The sequence below is a fragment of the Citrus sinensis genome, chromosome 5 (assembly GCF_022201045.2).
Source record: "Citrus sinensis cultivar Valencia sweet orange chromosome 5, DVS_A1.0, whole genome shotgun sequence".
In the NCBI taxonomy this organism is placed as follows: Eukaryota; Viridiplantae; Streptophyta; class Magnoliopsida; order Sapindales; family Rutaceae; genus Citrus; species Citrus sinensis.
Window position 1 is genome coordinate 8,014,177 of NC_068560.1, and position 22,279 is coordinate 8,036,455.

The 22,279-nt window shown below is 31.3% G+C and overlaps 1 protein-coding gene across 1 annotated transcript; it reads left to right on the forward strand.

Annotated features, from left to right (window-relative positions):
- The first annotated feature begins 16,923 nt into the window (after positions 1–16,923).
- Positions 16,924–21,996, forward strand: LOC102609931 (serine/threonine-protein kinase SRK2A). Its single transcript, XM_006470952.4, has 9 exons — positions 16,924–17,510; positions 17,657–17,731; positions 17,872–17,973; positions 18,138–18,191; positions 18,287–18,379; positions 18,475–18,567; positions 19,340–19,444; positions 19,532–19,630; positions 21,300–21,996. The coding sequence occupies exons 1-9, from the start codon at positions 17,391–17,393 to the stop codon at positions 21,612–21,614; spliced, it is 1,056 nt and encodes a 351-aa protein (XP_006471015.2). The 5' UTR covers positions 16,924–17,390; the 3' UTR covers positions 21,615–21,996.
- Positions 21,997–22,279: the final 283 nt, after the last annotated feature.

Sequence of the window (22,279 nt, forward strand, 5' to 3'; positions counted from 1 at the left end):
TTTGGATAAGATAAGACTTGTCCATTTGTTTTGTTTTTATCCACTCAAAAAGCACAACTCTAAAAAAATTAAAAATAATTCGTAACCTAGTGGTCTTTTGATTCAGTGTAGAAGCTTTAGGTTTAAGAGGTCTTGGGTTCGAATTCGGACTAAAACAAAATTAAAATGATAATTTTTAATTGCTGATACCTAAGCGTCATTGATCGCTATTACTAAAGTTATTGATACTTCAGTATTAGTACTTAGTGATACATATCTGTTAAACTCGAAAAATGATCCAAATATATGTATATACTGATACTTTTAAATAAAGTGTCAGAAGATAAGTATCAGTAAAGACCATTTTTCTAGTAGTGCTTAGTAGAGCTTGTGGGAGTTAATTTAGAGAGTTGATACAAGGAATTCAAGAGAGCTCAATGAATAGCTTTGATGAAGTTAAGTATAGCTTTAGCGAGCTTATCTGGGGATCTTACTAGAGATCCTAGGATAACTTAGGTCAGCTCAGATATGAAATGTGATATGGTCATCAAAACCATCATAATAAAAAAAAGCATAAACAATATAGAGCACGTAATTTTTTTTTGTGCTTAGGCCTTTTAGCCTATATTCACGTGAGTAATCATCTCCATTCCACTAGATATGTGAAATATTACATCATTCAATTTATAATATCAAAAAACAATTATTAGAGGTTGTTTATGGTGAATAATAACATCAAGGAGAAGTGTATCTTATAAAGATTAGAGAGTTGGAATAAGGGAAAAGGGTTATTTAAGAGATAAGATGGTCAATATCTTCCTTGAAAGTGTTAAAATAGAGGAAGAAGAAGAAGATAAAACAATCTCTCAAAAAATTAGATCTAAAAAAAACTCCCAAGAGTTGATAGAGCAAAGAGAGAGAGAGAGAGCAAGAGAGAAAGAGAGATTCACATCAAATTTGAACATATAGAGCTTATATAGGAGTGTTTTGAGGATATTTTGGTAACTTTGGCCAGTTGGCGAATTTTCATTATTTTGTCCTCCACAAGTGAGGTTATTTTAGTATTTTTGTCTTTTGTCTTTTGATATTGACATCCATAAGCTTAGGAGGCAAGAAAACCTTTAGCTTTCTTTTAGTCTCCATAATTGGGCACATGGTAGCCTTTTAGCCATGTGGTCGCACTGCTTCTTAGAGGATAGCAAAGGATAACTGACGTGGTTCTCTCCTATTGTTTTCCCTAAAGAATTTTATTCCTACTGGCTCCTTATTCTTAGCTAAAAGAAAGATACTTTATTCTTTCTCATGATAGCATGCATTGTTCACATGCTCATTCTAACCACCAAAATTTGAGTTTTGATAATACTCCTTGATGTTGGGCATATTTACCAAAGTTATCTATTTCCTTAGGGAGCTTATTTTCTGATCATTTAGAGCTATACTATCGTTATGTCAAGTGATCTGACTTTGTTTGGTTGACTTTCTTTACCACGTATCTGGCAGTATTGTTAGGGTATAATAAATTTAAAACCTTACTAATGATATAAACAATTAACAAAACAAGTAAGGGTCGATCTTACGAAGACTATGCTAGTCGTATTTATTATCAATTCTAAAGCAAAGACTTTAAAAAATTAATAATAATAATAATAATAATAAAAGTTATAAATTAATCTAAATAAAAAAATGCTAACCATAAATAAAAGAGGGGTTTATGAATTTTTAACTAAATAGTAAGAAATAAAGAAACTAAAATTATGAAAATAATAATTTAATAGAAACTTTAATTAAAAAAGAAAGAAATAATAATGAAAACTTTTGTCAAGGATCATTCGTCATCACCGAACATGCACATAATCAATATATCAATTCTATCATCAATTTTTCTTGAAACTATCAACCGTAGATAATAATAAGCTCTGTTAATCTTTATCTTTCCTTAATGAGTTGTTAGACAAAACAAGTTTTTTACCTAATCTCTAACTATTAAATAATTTAAAACAAACTCTTTAAATTTAAGATAATTGAAGCATTAAGTAGAGAAAGACATTACGTTGATCTAGGTAAGAAACACATAAGATCTAGCTCGGATAAGTTAACATATGTTATGTTCTCTAATTGAAATCAATTATTCCAATTTGCTACTAATGATTAAAATATCAAGACAATTACAATCAATAATTTTAACCTAGTAATAAAATTTATTAAAATCCTATCTAATTGACTAATTAAATAAGATGAGAATAAAATCATAAACATTAATTACAGAAGAACATAAACAATTTCAATTAAATAAATTGAATAATAGAAATTGAATATTAATCATATGACATATTTTAAATTTTGAATTCACCCTCAACCAAATAGAAAATCTAGCTAACATGATTGAATTGGAAATAAAAGAGTTGACCATGCAATTATTTGCCGAATCCTTATAGGATTCTAATTCATGTTTTAGATTAATTTGCTTTCCATAATATGCAATGTCATGCGCATGCAATTGCCAATTGTTACAAGGCCAAAAAGGGTAAGCCACCAAATTAGATTCAATTTCTTTATTAATCTCCACGTGATAAGCTTTTTTGTCTGTATGTGCATGAATTAATTTTATTGGCTTTGGTTTGATCGGCTTGAATTCCACTTGCACAGCATATATGCTTAATTGCTTCCTAGTGTTCCACTTGAATGCATGCATGATGGGTAGTTAAATTGCATCTTTCTCGATTTGTTTTAATTAAATTTTTTTATTCCTTTCCATTCTAATTCTTTCAAGAATATTTTTTTAATGTTCCCATTTAATTCCACTTTAATCACAGAATATACCTAAAATAATAAAATATAAAAATTAACATAATAAAATATAATTTAACAAAATAACTAAGTAAAAAATTAACTAAAACAATTAGAATATTTAAGACCAAAACAAGAAAAAGATGGAGAAATTAATTATTCAAATACAGAAAAAAAAATATGCACTTATCGATGTCATCAAGTCATTAACCCATGTCAGCATCTAAACTTCCCCTAACATGATTAAATAAGCAAGTTTGGTCACTAGATAAACATACCAAATATGCAGAAAGTCATAGAGTTTGAAAACAACATAGATTTGGATTATATAATGCACATGCTAAACCAAAATGTAAGTATTTTGAAATTCAAATTTGAAATACCTATATTTTATATATTTACTGTTAATTAGGTGTTGTTAAATTCAAATGTGCAATGTTTGTTTCGGGTCTTTGTATTTCATGTATCCCCTATTTATATTAAAAAGGGGTAGGTCAAAGATATTTGGAGTTTAGGTGAATTTATAGTGGTTTGAAAATTTAAAAATTAATAATTTATTAGTCATTTGTTACATCAATACAAAATTAATTAAATTTATAAAAAAAAAGGAATAACACAATTAGAAAATAAAATATTTAAAATGATAGCACTTTGAGATGATGATGACTAATTTTTATACACATTAATTGAGACTTATAAGATGTCAAAATTATTATGATTCTAATCAAAGCTTTTATGATTCTCACTTAAATGTTCTATTAAGTATACATGTTATTGCTTGGTAATTATACATGTTATTATTCACTTTGCGTATATGTAAATTTTAATTATAAAGTTTTTGGAGACTTCTGTAAACAAAATCTTGAAACTTTATATCATTTATTTATAAGAATGCTATTATAGATTTTTCTATAAATTTGGACCTTCTAATATGTGGGGCTTAGGCAATCACCCAATTTCCTTAATGATATAAATAGATCTAGATGAAATTGACATTGAAGCTTTATAGAGAAAGTTGTTTCTTAAATCTGATCAACCCAGCATAAGTAAGGTATGGAAGCTTAGTATTCCTACTTGCTGCTCAAATTTTAATCCACCATCTGAAAGGTTCAATGTCTTTATAGGGTAAAACTAAAGTAGATAACTACATTATTGCAAGAAATTAAAATAGAGAAGGGTTTGGCTAAATTTCAAAAGCAATTCCAAAGAAAGTTATAAGAAAGTCAAACAAAGACTTCTAGCAACCTCTGTGGTCAATGAACCTAAATATTAAAGTAGAGAAAATGATAAGGAGGCAATGCTTTAACCATTATTAAAGGATGCCTTGCAAAGCACATGATAAGGAGACAATATTTAATTATTATTAAAGGATGATTTAATGAGTACTAATGGAGTCTCAGTTCTTCCTATAATAGGTATAGGGGGGTGGGCAAGACAACTTTTGCCTAGCTTGTCCGCAGCGATCTCAAAGTGAAAAATAATTTTGATATTGAAAACTAGATTTGTATTTCTAAAGATTTTGATGTTTTCAGGATAATCAAGACAATTGTACAGTCCATTTCTATCAAGATTGTTCATGATAACAATCTAAATTAACTTCACGTAAAATTGAAAGAGAAGATGTTGCAAAATAAGTTTTTGTTGTTTTAGTCTTTCAGATTATGTATGGAATGAGAATCTAGGTGAGTAGAATGCCCTTTGCTATCCATTTAAAGCTGGCTCACAAGGAAGTAAGATTATTGCTACAACTCGCAATCTAGATGTTTCATTAATGGTAGGTACTCTTCCAGCTTACAAGTTAAAAAAAAAGTTTGTCAGATGATGATCGCTAAGATCAAACTTTAACATGCATGTGCACTTGATGGAAATTAGAAAGAAAATAGTGAAGAAGCACACAAGTTTGGCTTTGGCAATAGAAACACTCGGTAGCCTCTTACATGGAAAAGTAGACCGTAACAATTGGAAAGATGAACTAAACATCAAAGTATGGGATTTACCTGAAGCGAGAAGTGTCATTATACCAGCTCTTAGAATAAGCTACCACTATCTTCCTCCACATTTGAAATGGTGTTTTATTTGCTACTTATTATTTCCAAAGGACTACTAAATTTAAGGAAGAATAGCTTGTCTTGTTGTGGATGGCTCAAGGTTTCTTGAGGCATGAAACTAACGAGAAACCAACCATAGAATTAGGCCCAATAGGCCAGCTCTAGAATAATGGGAACCTTAGATGAAATACTTTTCGGAAAATTATCAATCATTTACTTTCAATTTACTATAATGATTTACTTTATTGGTGTGTTTACTTAATAGAATTAGAATGAGGTGGAATGGGAATGAGATTATAATATTTACTTACCAAAAATAAATGGGAATGAGAATGTGTTAGAATGCCATTGATGTGTTTACTTGGAAAAATAAATGGGAATGAGGAATAAGAATGAAAATCAATTTACCAAACTACCCATATTATTAAATAATGTAATTTTCATTAACTAGATACATGTATAAATATTATTATAAAAATGATATTAATTAAAAAATAAAATTAATAATAATAAATGTTAATAATGATAACATTAATAAAAATAATAATAACAATAATTAATAATAACTAAAATAATAAAGGTAATAAAATTCATTAATAATAATAATAATGACATTTAAAATAATAAGATTAATTGTGATTTGAACGAGAGTAATTCGGGAGATATAAAAAAATTAGAGGGATACAAAAGTCAATTCAGGAATGGGAATCCTCATTCTCAACCCCCCCATGGGAATGAAATTCACATTCCTTATTCCCAAATTGTGTGAGATCCACATATTTTATTTTCATTCCCAAATTACATTTTGCCAAATAAACACAGATTTCATTCTCATTCCCTAAATCCTGAAGTAAACATGCCATAAATTTACAATATTATAAAAAATATTTTAAAAAGTTTGAATTTGTTCAAATTTTCACCCTAAATTTGTAATTTTCACCAATCATCCACTAAAAATGTTAGAAAATTGAGCTTCCTCCCAAGGTCACTCCAAGCAATTTGTCAAGCAACAAATTAACAAAAAAAAAATAAATGAAGAATACATCAATCACACAACACAAGATTTACTTGAAAAACTCCAAATCCAGAGAAAAACAATGGCCATTGTCACAAGACAACCAGAGAAAAATATTCACTATATGAAAAATTATTACAACCACATTCTCAAAAATAATTTTCTCTTACCCAAGCCTCAAATACATAATCCCGCGAAATATCTCTTAACAAAACAAACCCGTAATACTCATATTGAGAAGCCAATTGCTCGTTCAATATAATTATATGCTTAAGAACATTTCTCTCCTATATTGGAAGCTCTTAATGCTTCTCTTACATCCACCAATTGAATGCTCTCAATTGGATTGCTTCTTTCCATGGCCAACATTTCATGACCATTTTCTTGAGCAATGTTGAAGCTTATTGCTTCTCTAGGATTTGGAATGCCAAGCTCTCAAATGAGAGCTTCCTTTTTATAGGCAAAATTTTGCCTAAAATCAAGCCCACCAATCTTGATCAGATCTGATGGCTTAGCCACCAAATTTGATCAACAAATTTGATCAATAAATTTGGTGGTTATGCCACCAAATTTGAAGCCACAATTTTTGACCTTTTTTTAATCACATTTTCAACAAAAAAGACATAATTACTCTTGCAAAATGACAAAATAAAAGTAGAGACAACTTACGTAGTAATTATTTTATAAAGTCATTTTGTCTTTTTAGTACATGGTTGATACAAATTACAAATATTGGGTGAAAAACTAAATAAATTTAAGTTTTTATAGTAATTTTTAAAACATGGTAAATTTAAGGTAGACTAATAATTTCCTTTTTTAATAAGGATTCTTTACATTCCGTAACTTCAACTATCAAAGAAAGATAAAAGAGCTCAAAATTTAATTAATTTTAATTATATCTTGAATTTCAACAATAATCAACAAGACACTGACAAACTTTAGAAAAAAATAGTCAAGAAAATATCTTTCTTATTTCCTTTAGAACCATTATTTTAACAAACTATTTTTTTAACTTCAAAAAATAAGCTAATAAATATATAGAGAAGAGTGCAAAAAATTTTATAATGGTCAATAACTAATTTGTTAAAATTAGAAAGATAAATAATTTAATTTTTTTGGGAAAAGCTAATAATGAATTAAAGATTAGACATATTATTTATTAATTATAGCCCTTTAACAATAAGGTTATCAAATTGATAAAAATCTTAGGATAATTGTTAAAGATTAGGCTGCTTCAACCAAGCAACAAAAAGATGGCTAATAACTTAAGATAAATCTTATTAAAAGGGCATTTATGAAAGCTTCCGCGTCCAATATGCAATATTTACTCTATTGGGTGGTTTTATTTAATTGAATTTTAGCATAGCCGTCGGACAAATGACACATAATCATCCTTTTCTTGGATAGTTGATGGACATGTTGAGTACATAAAGGCACCAGGTCGGCCATGCTACTGGTTCCGCCCCGGCACGGATCGTTTCAGCTATATGGTACGAGCAGAACACGGGGTTAAACAGGAGCCGACCCGAGATGAATGCGACCAGGAAAACATACCGACCAGAAGTATACGTCGAGCCGATACTCATCCCCAGGAAAGCGGGAACACGATCTCACAAAATCGCGGTAGTTGCGCTTCTCCCAGAACGGTTGAAGGACACGCGAGATCCACGTTTGCCCACAATCTAACAATTAGAGTCCCATGAGGGGCTACCACCACCCGAAAAAGGAGGGATAAGGGGCAAACGAAAAACGTGGGACAAAGGGCGGCTATAAAAGAGAAAGACATCGAAGAAGACAGGACAGAAAAAATTAAAAGAGGGAAAACACTGCCAAATTGCAACGAGACTATTTTCTTACAGATCTCGAACAAACTTCTTAAACCCAAATTATATTGTTTTCCCGTAAACACCTTGTGCTAACTTAGGCATCGGAGGGTTTACGCCGGCAAAACCACCGGCGTCTCTGATCCATTTTTGGTGAACGCAGGTCTAGTGAGAGAAAGGAGGGTGATCCCGGCCTTAGTGGTTCGAGCAACAGTCGATAACTTAAGCGTTGGTGAAAGAATCTGGTCGGTCCAAGGACGAGCAGATCTCAGCATCAACAGGACAAACCACACTTTTAAGATACAAAACAATATCAAGGGATTTGTCGGAGAGTGACTTATAAAAAAAACGTGAGTTTTTTTTTTAAATTTTTTTTACCTTTTATTAAAAACTAAAACAGCCACTAATACACCGTTACAAGAATCGGATATATAATATCAGAATAAACTTAAATATAATAATACTTGGGAGAACTTAGGACTCGAGCCCTGCTCACTACAAACTTTTTCTTTATACTCCAAACTAAAAGTAGTTTCACTCTCTATTTTTGCTATTATATCTTTAGTTTAAAACAATAATAGCTATTTGCAAAACAAATGTCTTTAAGAACATAATACCAAAAAAATATATATTCTTCATGTTTAATATCACCAAATAATATACAAAAAATTAACTATTTAATTCTAGGCACCAATATCATTGATTAAAATTTTAGGATTAAAAAAAAGATCATAAAAAGAGAATTACTTACTTGAAAAGACGCAAATGCTCTACAAATTTTACAATAAATATTTAGGAATTTTAGGGTTTGTCATAACTAATTGAAAAGTTAGGGTAATTCTTGAAAATAAATAAATAAAATTAATTGACAAGTGAGGGTTGTTAAGATAAAACCAGTGTATCACTATTCAGCAGTCATAATTTTTCAATCTTTTATTGTTAAGGGAAAAAAACTTTTAAAAAAATAAAAATTCGGCCAGTCCCAACTTGTTGGGCTCAAGCCCATACAAGATAGGCCATGATTTTTCATAGTTTAGGCTATCCAGACAGTTGGACTATTGGCACTCCTCTAATCTCCTCATAAAACCTCATTTTTAGTTATATTCATTTTATTTCTGAAAATGCCCCTTTTTTTAGATACACTTTTCTAAATTTTCAATTTTCATTTGATTTGTTCTATTGTTAAAACTCAAAGTATTATTCTGCTATTTTTTTTCATTATTTTCAATTTTATTATTACCCTACACACAAATTAAAAAATTATATGGGTGACAAGTGTTTGTGGTTGATTTTGAGTTAATAAATAAAAAACCACAAAACCAAGCTAAGAACAAAAAATTTCTTTTTTGTCGAGGAGCGGGGTGCCTCTCTTGTTCGGCGTGTGTGGACTGTTTAGGCTTTTTGTGGAGTGAATGAGGATTGAGATGGCGGTGGATATGGAGGGGGTCTGACTTCAGGTGCGGAGGACTGGCAAAAATCGTCTTAAACCTACAAAACAACCAAAAAAGAGATCAGAGGTGGAGTCGGGGGTGACCAGCGACCACACTCCGACACTCAAGTCAGAGTTGGGTTATCTCAGGTTAGAGAGCTTGCAAGCTCTCAGTAATAGAGGTTTTGAGATTGAAGAAACCTTAGTTTTTCGTGGTCTCTGTGTTAATTTCTTGATAAAAATTAAACCTGAGTATTTATATGGTGTACCCCGGTCATCGTGCCACCTGGCATTATATTATCGGCGTTCCCTACTGTCATATCAGAAATATTCTTATTTTCATGCGTATGGCGGCTTAGGCGTTTCAAAAATATTCGTGGAGAGCAAGTTTGAGGCGTATTCACGTGCTAGGCGTAGTGGAGTGGTCTCGCGTACCTATGCAATTTCGTTGTAATTTTGCAGGTGTGGCAGGAAAGGCTGGTGGTCCCAACTATCATAATATCAAACTTTTGGTCAATTCGCTGGCGTGACAAGCGGTTGTCTCCTCTTTTGTAGCACGATATTTTCTCACCGATTCCTTATTTTTTGACACGTATTCAACAGATCTTTTTTATATTCGAGGCCCACCTATCCCTTGACATTTTTACAAAGACTTTCTATATCCTTACATGGTGTACCCAAGGTACCTAGGGTACCGGGGGTACCCAAGATAAGCTAATTTCTTAAATATTGACACGTAGTGCTTCATCGTTGGCCTCATGTTTCCTTCCCAAACAACATCTCCCTAGTTTCTTTGTGGCAAATGTAATTGAGGCACAATAAACTCTTGAAGGAACTGTGCGTAATACGTAGCGATATTTACTATTTTTTTAACAAACACTGATATGATATATGTCTTCACGTCTCTCTAGCTTCTCTTGGGAAGTGGTAGTCGCCTGACACCTAATTTGAATTTGAAAACACCCCTCTGCAAAATTATTTGACCTCTCCCTTTATGAAGTACGATTTGTCAGGTTTAATTAAAATCTATTTCACTCCTTTTATGTTACCACTTTATTTTGAAAATCATAAAAAATTTCCCATCAAGTTTAATTGCTTCAAGTGGCTTCTTCTTGCTTCCTGGCTTTTCATCTTTTCCTTTGCTTTATTTCCTATTCTTTTTGGCTCCGTCTTTTTCTTTAGCTTCTCATCTTCTCCTAGGCTCTATTAACATTCCATAAACAGGTAAAAAGTCTTCATTTACTTCTCTTTTTCCTTTTTTTTAAATGTCTTTTCATGTCTACTTTTCCCTAGTTTCTTTCTTCTTTTCCATTTCTTTCTCTTTTCTTTTTTCTTCTTTCGGTCTCCTTTTCCTTTTTTTTTCTTCTCTCTCTTTTTTTTTCTTTTTCTTTTCTCTTTCCCTTTTTCCTTCCCTCTCGGCTGCACTTCTTTTTGCGCGTTTCTAGTGGGCTCTTGGAGGTTGCTGCGGCGGTCTCTGGTGCTTGATCTGTCCGGCGCACAGCCATGTCTCGCGGCTTCCAGTGAGATCTCCTTCCAGCAAGTTTGGCGCGGTGCTTCTCTCCCCCACATTGTCTCTTCACTTCTTTTTCCTCTTCTCTCTTTTCTTCCTCTACTCCGTTTTCTTTGGCTTTTTTTTTATCATCCAGACTTTTTTTTTATTATCCTGACTTCTTTTCTTTCTTTCTTTTTATCCATGCTCCCTTTTTTTTTATCATCCAGGCTCCTTTTTTTTATATCATCCATGCTCATTTTTTTTTATCCAGACTTCCCTTTTTTTTTTTATCATCCAGACTCTCCTTCCTTTTTTTTTATCATCCTAACGGCTTCCTTTTTCTTTTTTATTTTTTTGAAATCTCTAATGGATTTCATTGTGCCCATGACAGTCTCTGCACAGCTCCATCTTTTAAGCAATTTCTAGCGATCCGCGATTTCTCTTGGCGATTTATAGTCTATTCATCTCCAAACTCGCTTTTTTTTTTGCGACTAAAATTTGCTACTCTCAGTGAAATCTAGGTATGAATTTTTATACCTATTTTTGGATTCTTTATTTTGAAAAATATTGTTGTGGCTTTGTTTCTGGACTTCATGCAAAGTGTTGGTACTTTTTCTTTTTGTTTATGCTTTTATTGGTGGATGTTGGTGTTTGGCTTGTGATGGATGAGGTTTGAAGTTGTGGGGGCATGTTTTGATGTGGAGATTTTCTTTTCAACTTGTGCCTTGTGTTTTTAGGGGAACGAGATGGGGAGAAAAAGAGTTAGGATAAAGGGTCGAAATATTGTTGATGATTCGGGTGGTGAGGAGGCCCCATGCTCTGGGTCAACCCCTTTTGTGTCCATTAGCGATGACGATGGGTCCCTTTCGGGTAGCCCCAAATTGTCCCGAACTTATCCTCGTAGTAAATCTAAAACTAGGGGGAAGCAACCAGTTAGGGCAGGCTGTCATAAAACCCGTGCAAAAAATTCCAGATCCAAATCTCCTGCCCCTGTCAGTATCCCAGATCCTCCCCTGGTCTCCCCCTCTGTCTCTGTAGCTCGTAGGCTAATTCACTAGGGGGTAGGCCAGCTATTCCAAGAGATTTAGAATGATGTTGTGCAAGTTCGGAACTTCTTTAATGAAGATAGTATGTATTTCTTTCTTTCTCTCTCCCTTTTTTATGTATACATACATTTCTCGCATGAATTTTCTTCTTATTCGTTGTTTCTTGGGACTTTTGTAAACATCACTTGGTCTAAAGGGACATGCCCAGTTCATGAAGTGGGGAGAAAAGTGAGTGGTTTCATAAAGAAGTTCCAGTCTCTGCAGAGTGAGGGCAATGTTATGAGCGCACTACCCGGCTGGCGAGAGCTGGTTTGATTAAAGAGAGCCTTCCATCTTCTTCGGGAGCGATTCACGTATGGCTATGTGGTGTTGCTGGGGTACCCTACCTTCACTGGTTTTGTGGGGTGCCCCCATCATTTGCACAAACTTTTTTTTTTTGCGACCATCTCTTATTTTTTCTTAATGTGTCTTTTTGCCAGTGACGATTCTGATGTTTATTTTTCTGATCCATCTCTTTTTCTCACTTTTTTTTTTGCTTGATGTTGGATAGATAATAGAAGTTACGTATAAAAATAAATATCAAATAATGAATCTTAAAAATTAATAATAAATTAATTAAATAACAAATGTTAAGAACAACCCTACCTTCTTCTTCCCAACCTAAATCGTTTGCAACCGCTATTGCGGGCTTTTCGCTAAACCTGTCAGCCTAAACCAATTTCTTAAATTCATGGTCGGATAAAGTATTTTTTCCAGAAAATAATTTCAAAGTTTAAGTAGATTCATGTACAAAATATAAGAAAATGAACATATTGCTTCTGCTTGATTCTTCATAAGCAACGCTAGAATATGAGACGAGAACTTTATTCAATCCACCGGCAAAGCTTCCAGAAAGGCGAGTCAGCATCTAATTAGAGGAAGCATCTGAGAGTTATTCAATAAGCTTCTTGTCCATTCTTTCCATCACCATGTCCCGCATATCATTACCTACGTGCTTTAGGCGTCCGTGAACGGCTTTGTGAATGTGATACTGAACATTTCCTATAATTGTTAGTATTGCCAGTATGATGCCCAACGGTAGTAATCCTTCAAATATTATCCACAACATGATCTGGGTATGTTTTGTGTTTTTACCTCTATTTTTTTTTGTTTGATTTAGGTATTATGGGTAGTAGCAACCCACCAACAGTTGGTGGTCGATTTTGTAAGCGAAATACGTCAGCCGTTTTTGTGTGTTCAATTCAAATGAAAATTTTAACCCTATGATGTCAGTGATATTTTAACGAGATTATAACAAGAGTGGAATAATGATAACTTTGTAAACTTCACATGGATTGTCGCAAAAAAAAAATATTTTTGATAAAGTATGAAAAATCAGGTAGTCAGTAGATAATTTTCCTTCTATTTTTATATATAAGAATGGAAAAAAATACATTTACATCCCAAAGTTTGAAAAAATAATCATTGAGAACCCCAACTTTTTAAAAAATGACACTAAGACTCCCTTTTGACCATAGTACCCTTTGGCCTTATTATCCCAAAAAATTAACTCGAATGTTTTCGAATAAATAAAAATATAATATTAAAATAAATGTAAAAATATATACATTTTAAAATAATTTCAATATTTAAAAATATTTTAATATTTTAAATCTATTAGATGTATTTTATTATATTAAAGTTAAATTTATAATAAACATAGTATTAAATTAAATGTATTAAAATTTAAATTATTTTGAATATTATGTAAAATAATAACTTTAACAATATTAGTATGTGATATTTTTTTATTGTAAAATGTATTTAACATAAAATTTTATTTAAAATCTCTACAAATAAGTATAAATATTTTTTAATATAAATATAATAATTTGAATATTTTTATTTTATTTAAATATTAAAATATTTAAAAATTGCTAGTCTAGATAGATTACATCATTTATGTAATATTTGGATTTATTAAAAATCTTAAAGTCAATTTTTTATTTACTATATTTAAAGGGTATTATAGACAAAAAAGGATCTTAGTATCATTTTTTTTAAATTTAGGAAATTTATATGACCATTTTCTTAAATCATGGGAGCGCGGATGTTCTTTTCCATAAGAATATATCAACATGATATTCCTTGTTTTATTTTTCGTTTTCTTTCCCTTTTTTATTTTTTCTTTTATGTAATGATGTCATTTTCTACTCTATTATTGCAATGATATGACATAATCTTTATTGCATAATTTAAAACTTTATTGTCATTAAATAAAAAAATAATTTTTTTAATGTTAACAACTCATTATTTATTTGATCTTCAAAAAAAAATTATTACACTTTTAATAAATAAATAAATTATAAAGTCGATCTTTCTAGACGGGAGGATTTATAACGTCATACTCATTGATCAAGTTGTATAAATGGAAACGTTATCCTTAAAGATTCTTTATATTATTTATTTGTAGAATGATTATAGTATCAAGTTTCACGTATTCTTAACGCATGATTCATGAAATATAATTTATAATTTCATCTTATCTGCACAGATATGAGCAAACTTTTTGTTTTGTTCCAAATTTTGATATTTCACTTATAATGTTTAAGTTCCACATGTATATGCGCGTGCCAATTTTTTCAAAATTGAGTAAGATTTGACTTATCACAAACTTAGGTATTTGACTAAGGATAGATAGTATAATAATACTATTATTATTTAATCAAACTAATAAAGTTCTACAAAGTTTAGGGACAATTTAGTAATGTTATAATTTTTAAAATATTTATTATTAGTTGTGGTATAGAAATAATTAACTGTAAATAAAATCATTAAAGTATTGGTAATACTTTTTAAAGTAGTACTGAGAGTTTTAAAAACAATTATATGTGTTTGGTAAATCTTATTGTGAAACTACTGTATGAATATAAATGACTGAAATTTATATAATGTTAAATAGAATTTATTTACACATTTGTAACATTTGTAAACATGTACATAAAATATTTTTTTATTGTGTATATATAATAATTCATAACTAAAATAAAAATTTTAATTATTAACTTTATTTTTTATTTTGTTATCTTATTATAATTGGTGGTGGTGGTGGTGGTAGTAGTAATAGTAATAATAATAATAATCTCTTAAAGTTAATGATTTTATTTTCTAATTAATATGAATAATTTTAGATTTTTATAATATACGTGAGAATATACATAGAATTATATTAAGTATAAAATTGATTATCAAAATAAAATTTTAAAAAACTTATTCTTCTTTATTTTTTATAAATCAATTCTCAAAATCAAATTTTAAAAAGTTATTTTTTCTCTATTTTTTAAATCTATTGTATGATAAGGTGATTTTGTCAAAAATAATTTCTAAAAAAATTTACGAGATATAAAAATTTACTTTTAACTTTTTAAAAGTAATTCTAAATGAACCCTTAATTATAAATATTGAGAATAATTTATAATAAAAGAATTAATAATCCAAGAAGATGATTTTATTGAGATTTTCTCGTAAGCTGGTACACGGGGAATATTTTGATTGTAAACCATCGCCTTTGATTGCTACTAAACATAAAAAGTCAAAAAACTATGATGAAGACGAGACCTCATGACAAACATACCACGTTTCCCCGCACGTTATAAACATCCCTCTTCCACCCTTTTTATTTAATTACTTTTAAAATTTTTAATGGTTTATTTATTTTTAAAAAAAGAGTATTAACAATTTGATCCTTTAATTTTACAAATATCATATATAAAGATAAATTTTATAATCTTTTTCACGTTTCCCTCTTGCCAGGTTCCATTAAAAATCCATTAGTAAAATAAAATCCGTACTAAGATCTGGCTTGAGATTGAAATGCTGTATCTTCTAACATATAACTAAAAATAATTATAACTATAAAATAAAAGTTAATAGCTTGTTGTAAACATAATTTTTAAAAAATAATTTTGATAAAAATATTAATGGTATAATAGATTTTTCGTCATACAAGCAAAAAATCATATCAACATAACTTTTAAGTTACAACAATTAGTATTTATAAATTATTTTAGTATTGTACATTTTAAGTTACAGTTGCCCAACTTTAATTCCAAACAAGGCCTAAATGACTTGTAAATTGTTGACTTCAAACACTATTAGTTTGGGTTCTATTAAGTTACAATTAATATAACTCACTACTCACCCAAACGTGAGGAACATGGTAGTAAAGCCCATCGGGAGGAATTCTAGAATATATTAGAGTTAATACAACTAATTAACGCATGTATGACATTTGTAATTGAATTTAATATAATCACCACTTGTATGATGATTTTTTTTAAAATAAATACACACATATTATATCATTATTTACTTGTTATGTATTTAATATGATACCTCTGATGTATTCTAAGATTTCTTATTCACCTCATGTTTACACTATTTTAAGTGGGCTATAAGTTACATTGGTTGTAATTTAGCAAGACCCATGCTAATGGAGCTACGGAAGTCATAGTTGAGTATAAAATAAATTTTTTTAGAACTCATGATGTGGGCGAACAAGATTCAAATAGTTAATCATAACACTATTAAATATTTGTTAAATTAACAATTTAGAAGTCAAATTCATGTTTTATATTTTACTTTTATGGCACTTATGAATTTTTATCTTTTATTAGAAAACTCAAACTTGATTGCTCTTTTATTTTTAGATTAATCCCATATTTCTTTGTACTTTATTTTGGAATAAAGTACAACTACTTGTAAGTTTAAGAATTTAAATATATTAGGAATTTTTAATATAAAATAGTTCCAAATACTACAAATCATACATTCTTTATTATGTGCATCAACTAGTTTAGTTGATAAATTTTTATTTTTTTTTTAGAAGAGTTGATAAAAATTTTTAAATACAAACAAAAATCAAATGTTTGAACTTGACTCATAAGGATGAGAAGAAAATTAGCCAATCGTATATCATTAGGATATAACTCTAAAAAAATACATTATTTATTAAAAAAATTTTACTATATTACTAATTAATTCAACTACTATGTCTTTAAGATTAAGGGAGGGCAAATGCATGTTTATTCTGATTTTATGAAAAAAATATAACCAAACTAAATTCAAATGGATCATAAAATTGTTGAATCAAATTGAATCTTGAAGAATGAATTGGCTTGACTAACATATTTATGTTAGTTATTCGTGATTCGCATAAACTTTGTGGACTAAATTGTTATTTTCCCAACAAAAAGACGCACCAAACTGGAATAAGGGACAGAGAATGGACATGCCATTGGCCTTCACATTCATCATCTCTCTCTTTCAGCTCAAAAGATTGTAACAAAAACAAAACCAAAACACTCAAATTCCATTTTCCATAATTCCTCAACTTTCTCCCCGTCTCTGACTGAAGCTACAGTAAAATATTCTCTCCCTTCACAACAGTATCATTATTACTACTCTGTTTCCGTTTCCATTTTCCCTTTTCCCAAAAAAATTAAAAAAAAAAATTGAAAGTTTAATATTAATTCCAATTATAATTCTCTCCCACTCAGCGTTGTTTCAGATTCTTTGCTTTGCCTTCAAATCTCTCCAAACTCAAATCCCTCCCTGTTCTTTATAAATCACTCTGTTTTTCTTCACCCCAATTCTTCAAGCTTTCTTCTTCTTCTTCTTCTTCTTCTTCTTCTTCTTTAATCCCCATATTTATATACATACACACACACACACATACGCACACACATATACAACATAAACACCAAAAAAAAAAACACAAAAAAGGAAAGAAAATGGAGAAGTATGAGCTTATGAAGGACATAGGATCTGGGAATTTTGGGGTGGCTAGGCTTATGAGAAACAAAAACACCAAAGAACTCGTTGCCATGAAGTACATCGAGCGTGGCCACAAGGTTTTTCCATTTTTTTAAAATTTTTGATTAAACCCATTTTACTTCTTGCATGCATGTACCTGTTGATGAATGAAAGTTTTGATTTTTGATTTTTAATTTTGAGTTATGTTTTTGTTTATCTAATTTTTGGAATTACTGTATTTCAGATTGATGCAAATGTGGCCAGGGAGATTATTAATCACAAACAACTTCGCCACCCAAATATTATTCGCTTCAAGGAGGTTATTTTTTGTTTTTTATTTTGTGGGTTTGGTTTTTGTTTAGGTGAATTTTTGTTTGTTAAAATAGTTTTAATTTGAGAATCAATGTTGCATATATGTTTATTTTTCAAAATTTTGATTGGGGCGTTTGAGTTTTGCAGGTGGTTTTGACTCCAACACACCTGGCAATTGTGATGGAGTATGCAGCTGGGGGTGAGCTCTTTGAGCGAATTTGTAATGCTGGAAGGTTCAGTGAAGATGAAGTATGATTTATATTAGCTCTTCATAACTTTGACTTGCTTAGTATCAGTGGCCCATTGTGAAAAGAGAAAAAAATATTGTTAATTTGATTATGTTGTTTGAAATGCGATGAAGAAAGAAAGAGGTTCTATATTATTGATGTTGTCACACATTTGTATTTGTGCAGGCCAGATATTTTTTTCAGCAGCTTATCTCAGGTGTCAGCTACTGTCATTCCATGGTAAAAATCACTTTAAAATATCAGAAAGATGTTCTTTCTGATTTATTGGTGAATTTCTCTCATTTTTGCTTTATTTGTTTTTTCTTTATCTGCAGCAAATATGCCACAGAGATTTGAAGCTGGAAAACACTTTGTTGGATGGAAGCCCAGCACCTCGCCTGAAAATATGTGATTTTGGTTACTCAAAGGTTTGATATTATAAACAGATCAGGGTTATAAGCTCTGTTTAATTTGATGAAGTTATTCTAAAATTTTAATCTTTTGACATTCTTTATTTGTGTAGTCATCTTTGTTGCATTCAAGGCCCAAATCAACAGTTGGGACTCCGGCATATATTGCCCCAGAGGTTCTTTCTAGGAGAGAATATGATGGCAAGGTGACATTGCTCATGTTTATTGGATGACTTATTCGTATTGCATACTAAGTAAATGCTTATCTATAATGTACCTAATTATTTTGGTTTCCAATCTATATCTGTGAATTAAAGTTCATAGATGATTCCCGTCACGCCCTTGGCTGTTGAATGGAAATCTGGGGCAACAGGGTTCATGGTTGCAAACATCTCTACGATGTTTTATTTCTTTCTCTCTCTTGGGTGGATCAAAGGTTAAGGTTGAGGTTTCCTGTGAAATAGTATATATTGCTGTTCTATTGTGGTTCCTACATCACCGTGTACATCCATTCAGCATTTTTTTTTTCTTTTTGTTTCCCATCTTCTATCTTGAGTTGATTTGGGAAGGCCAGTTCCTTGGTTTTCAATTTGGTCAATCAATGATTTATTTCTGATTGGCTAGTGAATAATATACAAGGATGAGACCTTTGGTGTGAAGCAATTACTAATCAAAATTGCCGCCGGCCGAACTAAAGGGCAGCAATTCTTATATCTATCATATGTTTTTACTTTTTATTGTTTTCTTCATATAGTTTTGGTATCCACTCCTATCATGTCTTCTTTACATGTGACTTTAGTTTCACATATCCAGATCTCCATGGAGCATCTAAAGTATCCACATCAATTATGTTATGGTTGATTACTGTCATTTTTCTGGCAAGAACATGAAACATATAACCTATAGTCTTCACTTTTAGAAGCCATTAAAAAATTTTCACCTTGCAGGTTCAGTTAATACTGATTTTTGTTTGTTCAGTTGGCGGATGTATGGTCTTGTGGGGTTACTCTTTATGTTATGCTAGTGGGAGCTTACCCGTTTGAAGACCAGGAGGACCCGAAGAATTTCAGGAAGACCATTAGTGTAAGACACCTTGACATTAATCTCTCATCTATTCACGAAAGCATTTGTTTTACATTCTTCTTTACATCTTTCTCAATTTTTCTGCAGAGAATAATGGCTGTTCAATACAAGATCCCAGACTATGTTCACATATCTCAAGACTGTAGAAATCTTCTTTCTCGCATTTTTGTTGCCAATCCATCGAGGGTATGTATGATTATATCGACTCTGCTAGGGAATCTCAATTTATTTATATTATGAGTGGCTTAACGTAGAGGGTGACACACACACACATACTTGTTCTCTAACACTGTGTGGGATGTTTAGGTTGAGATTCTGATGCTGAAAGTAAAAATGATTAAAAAGAGTAAAATTAGAGAAAAACAAGGTCTGCGAACAATGTTTTAATTTGACGGGAGACCTGATGACATATGTGGTCTTATTTAGTCTTCATCATTCTAAGTTTTTTTATTACTTTAGCTTGGTATGATGTTTGGTGTGGATTATTACAACTTTTCTTAGACATTACGAGTCAGATAGTTTGCAATTGTGAGATTTGCTTTACATTCTGTGACTGGCCACTAGGTTTTGTTTTCTATATCATTATGTCGGTGTCATTGTGGGGGGTTAATGAGCCAAAGTTCATTAGTTTTAGTTGAGTCTTGTTTCTGTTTAGGCTGGAAATCAAAGAAGAAATTATATTTATTTACCATTCTCAATTTTCATGGACTGTAGTTTATAGAATTTCCACTTGTTTTAACTTCTGTTGGAACTATATAATTCACCTGTAGGCCAAGGTATTATGCCAAGGGAGCTTGAGTGCAATGCCTTGGGAATTGTAGATGTTTTGTAATTGCCAAAAGAAATCATGTGGACTATTTATGAGGGTGATATTTGACTGGTGGAGGGTCAATGAAAGTGTCAATATGACAAGGTGGCCTATGAAACTGTTGTTGTGAGATGTGCCACAACATCTTTGAGATGTGGAAAAAGCAAGCAACTCCTTCTATTTCTTTTCACTGTATTTAGTCTCAGGGAAATATGGGTCATCATTTGAAAACTCCAGCTACTTCCACATGCTTGGACTATGTCTACAAGCTTCTGTGGCATCATGCCTTGTATGTATCCATGGTAGGTAGTATTCTGACCATGTCCCAAAAATCATATGGTTAAAGGAAAAATGTTTGTTGGAGTTTAGCCAGGTAGGCCATTCTACTTCCACTAATAGATGTCATTAATGTGAAAATGAAGTCAGCTAGATCATGGACAGTTAGTTATTTACTGACTCTTCAGGAGTAGAAACTAAATTTTGCTTCTTTCTGGATGCTGTTTGCTCCCTTGAGTAGAAAAGATAAAGACATAATCATTGCCTCCTGTAACCAGAACTCAATTCATTGAGCCACATGCTAGTTACATTCTAGAAATTTAGAATTTCAGGTCAGATACAGGTCAGATACTACAATGTGGCTGATATCTTTTGTGGGGATGGGCCTTTTGACATGGCAGATTTACAGCTTCTAGGATTGAATCTGTTATATTTAGCCTAGATTATATTTAACATCCGGTACTGAGACATTATACATTTCCATATCCTTACAAATATACTCTATTTTTGAAATGTCAGAGACATAGAACTCAATGTTATAAAATTTGTCATAATTATAAAATTTATTGTAATTTCTATAATACTTTTCATGACATGCAGAAATGGAGTGTATGAGAAGTTTGGCATTTGAACCATATTGTGATTGAGGAGTCATTTTTAGCAGTCGGCCATTATTAGCTTTTTATGATCCTATTTTCACTACTTGCAGCGTCCTGATTATGAACAACTTTAACTATGTAATTACTTTTTATATCTTTCTTTGTTTTACAGAGAATCACCATTAAAGAAATCAAGAGCCATCCATGGTTTCTAAAGAACTTGCCCAGGGAACTCACAGAGACAGCTCAAGCCATCTACTATAGGAAAGAAAACCCAACCTTTTCCCTCCAAAGTGTTGAAGAGATCACAAAAATTGTGGAAGAGGCCAAAGTTCCTCCTCCTGTGTCTCGATCAATCGGAGGCTTTGGCTGGGGAGGAGAAGAAGATGGTGATGAGAAGGAAGAGGAAACTGATGCAGAGGAAGAAGACGAGTATGAGAAGACCGTCAAGGAGGCTCAGCAAAGTGGAGAAGTTAGCATCAGTTAAGAATTAATTTATCCCTCTTCCAAATATTTGAGTCAAGGATTTTGCCTCTGGGATTACCTGTACTTAAGCATGCTTTCTAGTTTCATGTTTGTATAGAGTCAGTTTTCGATTTAGGACCTGGTGGTGAATAAATGTTCTGTATATTAGTGTGTATAGATGGCGAGGGAGTTTCAAGTATTTCAACTATAAGACAACATTAGGGCGTGTTCCTTCTTGATCTTGGAAATATTAGGATTTAAGATTATTTTAGATTTCTCTTTGCTGGGGTTGATATTAGCATCGTAATTGAAGGTTTTTGTTTGGTCTAGGTACAGTCAAAACAACATGGTTCTTGTAAGGAGTTTTAATCATAAAGTTGATATGTACGGAGTTTCTGAAAGTATGTCATTATTGTGTGGTCTATCTTTTTGTTTTTGAGGTGCAATAAGAAAATGACATTTCAGCAACTTGAAACACAAAATTTGTAACATGGATGCTTCCGATTATAATGACACTTCAGCAACTTGAAATGCAAAATTTGTGACACGAAAGGCTACAGATTATTGCTTGAAGTTTTTCCTATTAAGTTTTACGTTACAGATTATAAAATTCTTATATCTGTATCTGTATAAAAAAACTGATTGTTGATTGATCAGGTTAACTAATATAGTTAAGCTTTAGTATCC

Bases quoted from the DNA above. Each gene is read 5' to 3' on its own strand.
- LOC102609931 (XM_006470952.4), top strand. From the start codon at position 17,391: ATGGAGAAGTATGAGCTTATGAAGGACATAGGATCTGGGAATTTTGGG. The intron at 18,192-18,286 runs GTAAAAATCACT...CTTTATCTGCAG, and splicing joins TCAGCTACTGTCATTCCATG to CAAATATGCCACAGAGATTT. The intron at 18,568-19,339 runs GTGACATTGCTC...TTGTTTGTTCAG, and splicing joins GGAGAGAATATGATGGCAAG to TTGGCGGATGTATGGTCTTG.